Source organism: Daphnia pulicaria, chromosome 5 (assembly GCF_021234035.1).
Source record: "Daphnia pulicaria isolate SC F1-1A chromosome 5, SC_F0-13Bv2, whole genome shotgun sequence".
In the NCBI taxonomy this organism is placed as follows: domain Eukaryota; kingdom Metazoa; phylum Arthropoda; class Branchiopoda; order Diplostraca; family Daphniidae; genus Daphnia; species Daphnia pulicaria.
This window is the reverse complement of record NC_060917.1, coordinates 1961784-1970583: the sequence shown is the minus strand read 5'-3', so window position 1 is coordinate 1970583 and position 8800 is coordinate 1961784. Positions and strand designations below refer to the sequence as shown.

Sequence of the window (8800 nt, the reverse complement as noted above, 5' to 3'; positions counted from 1 at the left end):
CGACCGGCGTCGGAGTGATCCGATACTTTGTGCGCCACTTTTCTAGGCATAAAAAATAGGGGAAAAAATCTGAAAAAAATTCAGACAATAGAAAAGACGTAAAATGACATAAATCCCAAGTTTGGTGAATTTATGTCATTTTTTCGATTTTTGCCACCCGAAAAACCCATATGAAAAATACACGCCGCCTTATGGAACGGCGCGGGGTGATCCCATACTTATGGAGGGGACTGTACATCTCCTCCAATGCAGATGTAATAGCTTGAACTACAGGGTCCCACGGGGTAGAAACCATCAGCCGGGCAACTGAAAGGTTTGATGGTGGTAGTGGTGGTCGTGGTTGTAGTTGTCGTCGCTAAATCAATTTAGACAAATTTCTAAAGTAAAATTTGCTATCGATTTGATACATTGATACTTACGGCTTCACGCCGTCAGCAGTTGCAACACCGACAACCACCAAGCCTTCCGGAACGTCCGCTCCATTCACCTGTCCATCGCCGAACGGAAATTTTGCCGATCCCAACTCCTGCAGCCAATACTACCAATGTTCCAACTCTAATCCTAATCTTTTTGTAAATGTTCAACGTCGTAGTGTTGAAACACGTCGTCATATGTGGTAACGCGTTGTTCTTTTTTCAGGTTTGTCCGGCAGGCCTTGTTTTCAATCCCGCAATTGGAACATGCGATTGGCCTTACAACGTTCCAGGCTGCGAAGGAGGTTCATCGGATCAGGTTAGTCATCGTCAATTACCGGAACTTTTCACTTTGTACATATTTTCCGTATCAGTTCTATAGTTAATTGTGAAATGCTTTGCACTACACTCAAGGATATGGGCTTTATATTGCTTAACATATTGTTTGTATTTCGGCTGGCATGCATGTCAAGTGTCAACGCAGTCACGTCAGAGCCTATAATCCTTTTGTGTGCAATCTAAACGTAACCAACTCCCTGTTTTTGCAATGCCACCGAGTCTGAAAAACACGCATTAACGACATACTTATCTCAATCATTCTGTGTAGGCCGGATCGCAACAAAGAAACAAGTTTGGTGGGGAAAACGCTCGCATTTCTGTTGACAAAGCCGCCAAGATTTAAAATAACGGATTTATTAGGTCGGGCCTTTCCGAAAAATGTAAAGATGACGAAACTAGAAATATGGCAACTTTTACATTATATGCCCTTCACCTAAAAATGTTTAACAACCCGGTTGTGAACGTATGACAATTTAAGACTCAACTCCAGAATACAGTATAGCAATAAACGCGGTCTGTTGTAAACGTGTCAGTTAAAAATCCACAGATGACACCAAGCACAAGGTCTTTCAAGTATCTCGAAACTTTCTCAGATAGGTTTAATCCTCAATGATTTCATAATCACGATAAATGACTGAAGAAATATCGTCAGAGAGAACCGTGTGTAACGATAAAGGTGGATTAAGTTCAAAATATATATGTTCAAAATCACTTTTCATTTCTACATTTTAATAGGAGATCTAACCGAGACAACAAGTCTATCAAATCACAAAGCGTCCTGAAAACTTTGATTCCATATTACCTATGACGAAAGCTCTACTAGTCGTCGTCGCCCTCGTATGCCTCTATGGTAAGCTTAATTGTGATTGTTAAAGAACTGGAGAAGAACTAAATCAATTTTGTTTACCGTGATTTCCATGAATGTAAAGGCTGCGTGTGGGATGTAGCATCGGCAATGCCACAAGAATCCTTCAAGTCTGCTTGGCTTGCAGATCCAACCCTCAATCATGTGGTAAGCTATATGCTGTATTTTATTCATTTTATTTTATTTTGGCGAAGATTGTGTTGCTATTGAAATTTCAAATTTAACCCATTTAAGTTAGAATAAAACAATTATTTTTTAAAGTTGATACAGCTGAATAAAAATACCAAGTGAATTTAATAGTATTATTTATAATTAAAGTTCGTTGATTTTCTTTTTACCGCTAATAAATCAATTGCTTTTGCTTCAGCCTGATACAAGAAATGCTGATTTGTGCACGGGACAACCGGACGGCTTCTACTCGATCCCCGATACCTGCGCTTCAGACTATTGCGCATGCATTGAACAACTTTGCTACCCACAGGTAACTTTTAAAGGAGAAAGTTCAAGAAAATAACTGGAGATTAAGATTCGATATTCTCATCGTGAAATTCGTAGACGTGTCCAGGCGGTGGTACCTTCGACCCAGTTCTTCTGAAATGTGTCGCACCAAGCACTGCATCTTGCCTAAGTATACTCCTACCTTTACATGTATAATCTTAAATAATTTTTCTTTACTGGCACATTCATAATGGAATTTTAAATATGTATTGTTCTTCTAGAAACAACAACATCGACCACTACCACTACCACATCGACTACAATACCGACCACATTGACAGAATTGACATCGACAATACAGCAAATGACTGAAGAACAGTCATCCACGGAATCTACACTTACAACACAAAAGCCAACCACGGAATCGACACTTACAACACCAAAGTCAACGACGACAGCCACAACTGTTACAACTGTTGTTACACCAAAGCCAACCGCGGAATCGACATTTACTACACCAAAGTCAACGACGACAGCCACAACTGTTACCAGCGCGGGAACTACGCCCTTTGCCTGCCCTGGAACAAATGGAGCCTTTCCAAATCCGACTAACTGCAGGACGTTTTACATGTGCTCAAATGGAATACCTTATCTTTACGTAAGTTAACCGTGTTTAGCTAAACTAAACCAAATCGGATAGTCTCATAGTTATATTTTTTTTAATTTCTTTTAGGACTGTCCAAGTAATCTAGTATTCAACGCAGCTACGGGAAATTGTGATTATGAAGTAAACGTTGCTGGTCCCTGCGGATCCGCACGTTGAAAAGTTAGAAGCTTTTTTTATTAAATAATGCTAAAATGACTATCATTCCTTCATTCTCAATGTGTATCGACAATCCAATTAGGTCCAGTTATTTACATATGAATAAGTGAAAGTTAAGCTACTCGTATTTCTTCGACATTTTGCATTCATTTTACACACAAGTGTACGAAAATTAGAACTTGATTGTCGAATTTCCTTCAACCCTCAATGTAATCATGCAATGTAATCCATGGAAACCTTTAAAATCTCTTTTTTTACCATCAAAACAGATTTTTTGGCCATTAATTTCGAAATAAATTATTTGATTACAGCATTTTGTAAAAGAATTATTTTCCTTCGCAGTTTTTAAAAACAGATGAATAAAAAGTTGCCGAATAGAATATGCGCGTAAAAACCCTGACCCATTGTTATCACTTTAATCCTTATAAACTTTAATCCTTATAAGCTGTTTTAGTAGGATAATGTTCAACAACCTTCAAAAACCAAGCGATAGTGTGCAAAGAGAAATTCAAAGGGAAAGAAAAAATCAAGATGACGAATTCATCGTTCAATTACTTGAAAAATACCTCCAACGTAAATGTATCAATGAAAACCACACAAAATAGAATTCTTAAAATTAAAGTAAGGTTTCGAAGACCTTATTTAGCCGCTTCCATTTGAAGCTACTTAAGGCTACTTTGTTGGGGGAACAAATTGCCGAAAAGTAAGGCGTTACACTTGATCACTCTAAAACAATTGGGTCAATATTTCTACGTCGTAAGCGATAACCGGAACTACAATTACCATTTCATCAATCATAACGTCCAATAAAGTCTGAGATTCAGGAACTTCATAACTTCTTAACTTTGTGAGTGACCATAAGTAAAATATTAAAAATAAAAGCAATCTTATTTCATTATGAAATGCGCTACGGCTTTACGGGATTTTACTCCTAATAGTTAACCAAATTAAATATGGCAGCTAATTGAACTAACTTGTATAGCCTAATTATGATGGCTATTTCACGGCATTTTCACGCAACGAGGAATGTGAAAATCCAAGTTTATAGCGCAATTGCAGCCCAGCGCCATCTTATCGGATGGGGTGAGAACTTAAGCACTGACTGAAATGGAAAAAAATCCCTGTCACTGCAGGAAATTGCTGTTTAACAATGCTGGCATCCCGTTCCGGTTTGCGAGGTTCCCGTAGGAAATATCGATTAAAACTTTAAAAAAGCAAAAGTATAGTAAACATAAAATTCAAAATAAATTACATGAATCTGATTCGGTATGGTGAATCAGGAGGGCGGTCCCCCGGTCCCCCCTTCGCGCTTAGTTAATCGCTTAAATTACCGTTATACTTTTACATTAAATAGTATCAATCAAACATAGGCGTATCGGAACATCACAAAAATATCTGTGAATCATAAGGGGTGCAACTTAGGTGTGGCGGAGGCTTCGCCCCGCCACCCCACGTCGCACTCTCTTTTTAGCTTAAGTTACAGCAAAATTTATTATTGTCATTAGCAATATGAAATAAGAAATAATTAGTAAATAGTTACAGATAAATCTATAAACAGTTAGAACAAACCAAACCCCCCTCACACCAACCCCCATCCCCTCTTACGCTTCGTTTTTCGTTTAAGTTATTCTGATTTTTTACTTGAAATAGTATACTAATTAAAATTAAATTAATACATATAGAAATAAAGAGACATACAAAAGTTATCTGTCATTCATGAGGGGTGCGACGTGGGGTGGCGGGGCGAAGCCGGAAAATTAGTGTCGTTTCTATACGCCCCTTAAGTAAAAAAGGATGCAGAGCGCCAGTGGTGTATAGAAACGACACTAATTTTCCGGCCTACGGCTGGCGATAGAGGTTGCAAACCCTAAATGAACTCTTCTGTAGTCTCTTATTTTAGCAACTGGGGAAATTAATAAATCTGGGAAAATTCGGAAATGGTTCCGATCATAATGGAAATCTTACAGTTAATTTATAAAAGGGAAATGTAAATAGGGTTTGAATATAAAAATTCCTTCTTAAAAATTAAATATATAAAAAGCAATATGAAAAGCCCATTTGCGCCATAAGACAACACGGCCGGCGTCGGAGTGATCCGATACTTTGTGCGCCACTTTTCTAGGCATAAAAAATAGGGGAAAAAATCTGAAAAAAATTCAGACAATAGAAAAGACGTAAAATGACATAAATCCCAAGTTTGGTGAATTTATGTCATTTTTTCGATTTTTGCCACCCGAAAAACCCATATGAAAAATACACGCCGCCTTATGGAACGGCGCAGGGTGATCCCATACTTATGGAGGGGACTGTACAGTAGTGGTCCAGTTATAGAACCGACCTGTGCGCGGTTCTATAACCGGGTGGTTCTATAACCGAGCACTTGATCCCAGCGCCATCTGCCGTTGATTCTGTCTATACGTAAAACCCTATTGAACACCTGAATGAGTGGTTCCATTTCTTCTATGTTCACGTCAGCCGCCTCTCCAAATAAAATAAACGAAGGCTTGGGCCAATAAGGCAGCGTTTTCGCCAATTGCGAAACCAACCGACCGACGCTTTAAAATTTGGAATCCCTCTCAATTTGGCTTCGTGAGCAGCACGGGCTTGAATGTGGGCACGAGAAAGTGACAATGGTTTGCACTTCGAACTTGGGTTTCTCATCTCTTTAAACCACCTGAGAACTGCGTCGTCTAACTCTGGATTGCGAGACTGATTTACCAGCCTTTTCAATAGCCCTGTACTTCTCTTTAAGAGATAAACAATTCCGAGGTTTTCTAGCTTGATTCGGCAGAGTTTTCCCCATTGTGATGACAGGAGAGACAACACAGACTGATTAATTGTGTCGTTCTTTTAGGCGGTTGTCGGACTTTTCTTACCTAACCCCCCATTAATTTAATCCTGCCATTCCATTGATTCTATTTATGAAATTCCCGCCGCTAAAAGTATCATCAAGTAATTCAATGCGCCGTGGGTGGCGCTGAAACACGGCAGAGCCATTTCGGTTCTATAACCGGAATGGTTCTATAACCGGGCGGTTCTCTAAGTGGACCAGTACTGTACCTTACTTGAAGATTTCGTCATCACTGCGATGCTATAGACATCTGGTGGTGATGCTGGTGGTTGCGTCATCACGGCGACGACATCTGGTGTTGGGCATGTTTGGGCATGTTCCATTTTGGGGGAGGAGCCTGTGTTGACACATTGTTGACACAGACACAGGCTCCTCCCCCAAAAGCTTGCTGTTTTATTATATATAGACGAGTAACCTGAGCCCCGTTCAAATCCGGGGAACTTTTTTCTAGCGTAAAGTTGGACTGTTTTAATATTCGCTTTTCTGTAGCTTAATCATCTGCCCGTAATAGATTTTATCGTGGGAAATCTGCCCAGTTCCTTACTTGGTGATTTCGTCATCACGGCGAGACATCTGGTGGTGATGCTGGTTGTTGCGTCATCACGGCGACGACATCTGGTGTTGGGCATGTTTGGGCATGTTCCATTTTGGGGGAGGAGCCTGTGTTGACACATTGTTGACACATGAATAAGCCCCTCCCCCAAAAGCTTGTTCTTTTATTATATATGGATAATTGCGATCATTTGAAATGAAATCGCGATATCAAATGAAAATAGAAATAATATTGGGTGGTTGGCTTAGGTTTCGCTAATGAAATGTTAACATGTTATGTTTGAAAAAAATGATATTGGTGGTCTAGTGGATAAGGTAGTAGATTGATATTACAAAGGTCGAAGGTTCAAGTCCTGAATATGTTGAAGATCTTACTAGTGATTTATGGCGGGATCAGAGCGGGATTTCTTACCGAATAACTTTTTTAAAAAATTCATTTGACATTTGACGTTAATCAGGAATTTTTAAAGATATAAATACAATTGGGAATTAAACCACGAATTAATTATTTGTTTTTATCGGACATGTGATTCGAACCTCATACCCCAAGGATACCGCGCATTCCAATCTAGCATTAAACCTCGGAGCTACGATTTGTTTCAAATATGTCTGCGATAGAGTATTGTATAGTATAGACAAAGTCCCCCATTCGGCTGTCCCAATTAGCATCATAGCACCTTATGGCAGCAAAACTGCAACTATTTTTTCAAAAAAATTATCGGTTTTTCGTTCTTTTTGCATTTTTAAAGCGAATCCCAAACATTTTATGAAAGTGTAAGGGATTAATGAAAAAAGTTAAGAATTAAATAATATTGCCAATAAAATAATAAGGGGCTATAGTTTGGGACATAAGATAGGGCACTATGAGAAAGAAGAGCCATTATCTAATTCAAATATTGACATAAAATTCAAAAATTTTCGCGAAAATTCCTGAAACCCTATTCGCTTTCAATGCCATTTTATGAAAAGAATAAAAAACAAATAAGTTGAAATGACAATTTTCTTGAACCTGGATAGAATCGATCCTGAGTCCCTGAAATATTATTTTTCAAAAAATGCTTAAATGACAAAATGAAACCCTAAACATTATACATCAATCGATTCGCCTTCAAATTCTGCGTCGATTGATGTACAGACATGGCGAAATAACGAAAAAAATTTTTTTTTCAAAATTGTTTGTCCCAATTCGCGTCTGCTGTCCCAAATTCGCATTTTTCTTCCATTTCCTGGTAATGAAATATTTCGATAAATATTCAAAATACTGACAAAACCTTTTACAATATTGTAGAACTTTTCATTCTCTATCTTTTGATATAATTATTTAAGGGATTACTTCACTTATACTCTAGATATTCCTTATGCCGTAACTATTTTTGCTAACAGCCAACACAGAGCCCAAATTTCTTGGCCGTAAGCAAAATTCTGAAATTTCAATTAACGATATCTCGTTTAATTCTGAATATTATATGACGCCCTTTTGCTTAATTGCGTATCCCCCCCTGTATTTTAAATTTAATGAATTAGATTTTGCAATAAACCTCAAAATTTTTTGTATTTTACTTTAAGAAAAAAAAGTCGATTTGTGTCCCAATTCGCGTTTTCGCCGGCCGTGTCCCAGTTCGCTGTTTTACCCTAGATCACCTATAAAATTAAGATAGCATCTGACACAAATGCTGTATATATAGGTGTGTAGACATTTTAGACTCAAGACACTAGCTATCAATCCGTGTTGATAGTAGATCACACTAGCTATCAATCCGTGTTGATATATCTAGTGTTGATTTATAGAACCGACTTGATAGCTGTGTCCCGTTGTCCCGTTGTGTCCTGTTGTAGACACAAATGCGCCTTACTCGCATTTCACAATATGTACTGCTTAAACATGTACGACGGATAAATTTAAATGCGAAAAGCACGTGATAATGCTTCCGGCATCGTGATCTTTAAAAAAAGAAGAAAGAACTGTATCAGACATTGCACGTAATTGAGTGCTAGCAAGTTCTAACAAGAATTCAGGCAAGTCACGTAGGTTGAAACCGAACTCGCATAACCGGCACTCTATTCAAAAGTAATGCATGGATACAGAAGTAGCGTTGTGTTTGGATATACATCTTGTTGAATAGCTAAAAGAACTTAAAAATTTAGATTTCTACAGATAGGGATCACGAGGATCAGGCAAGAAAAATGTTTATTTCGGAGAAACTGAAAGTGGCACACTGGCACGCACGGCGATATAGACAGGAGAACTTATAATGCGATACAGGGAATAATGCATACAAATAAAATAACGGAAATAGTTTAAAGCTATAACATTTTGTTAACTGTTAACGTAATTAATGCCGCCACACCCTAAATGGTAAAATCATAGAATTACGAACCCGTCCCCATCTACTGGCAGTCATTGAAAATTGCAGTCAGATTTGGACTTGGAAAAAAAAAATTAGCGACCGCGGATCCAATAAAAAAAAATCTTTTATGAGTTCACTTCCTTATTGCGATTTTCTTAATAATGCCCTACT

The 8800-nt window shown here is 38.2% G+C and overlaps 1 protein-coding gene across 2 annotated transcripts in view; it reads left to right on the top strand.

Annotated features, from left to right (window-relative positions):
• LOC124341273 (probable endochitinase) overlaps positions 1 to 3386 on the top strand; it is a 168064-nt gene extending 164678 nt beyond the window's left edge. Inside the window, exons 6-7 of one of the 2 annotated variants that reach the window (XM_046794300.1) lie at positions 2337 to 2713; positions 2789 to 3386. In XM_046794300.1, the coding sequence (XP_046650256.1) occupies positions 2337 to 2713; positions 2789 to 2878 (467 nt within the window). In that variant the 3' untranslated portion in view covers positions 2879 to 3386. The remainder of the gene's footprint in view (positions 1 to 2336; positions 2714 to 2788) is intronic. The other variant, XM_046794302.1, reaches the window with a different exon arrangement.
• Positions 3387 to 8800: the final 5414 nt, after the last annotated feature.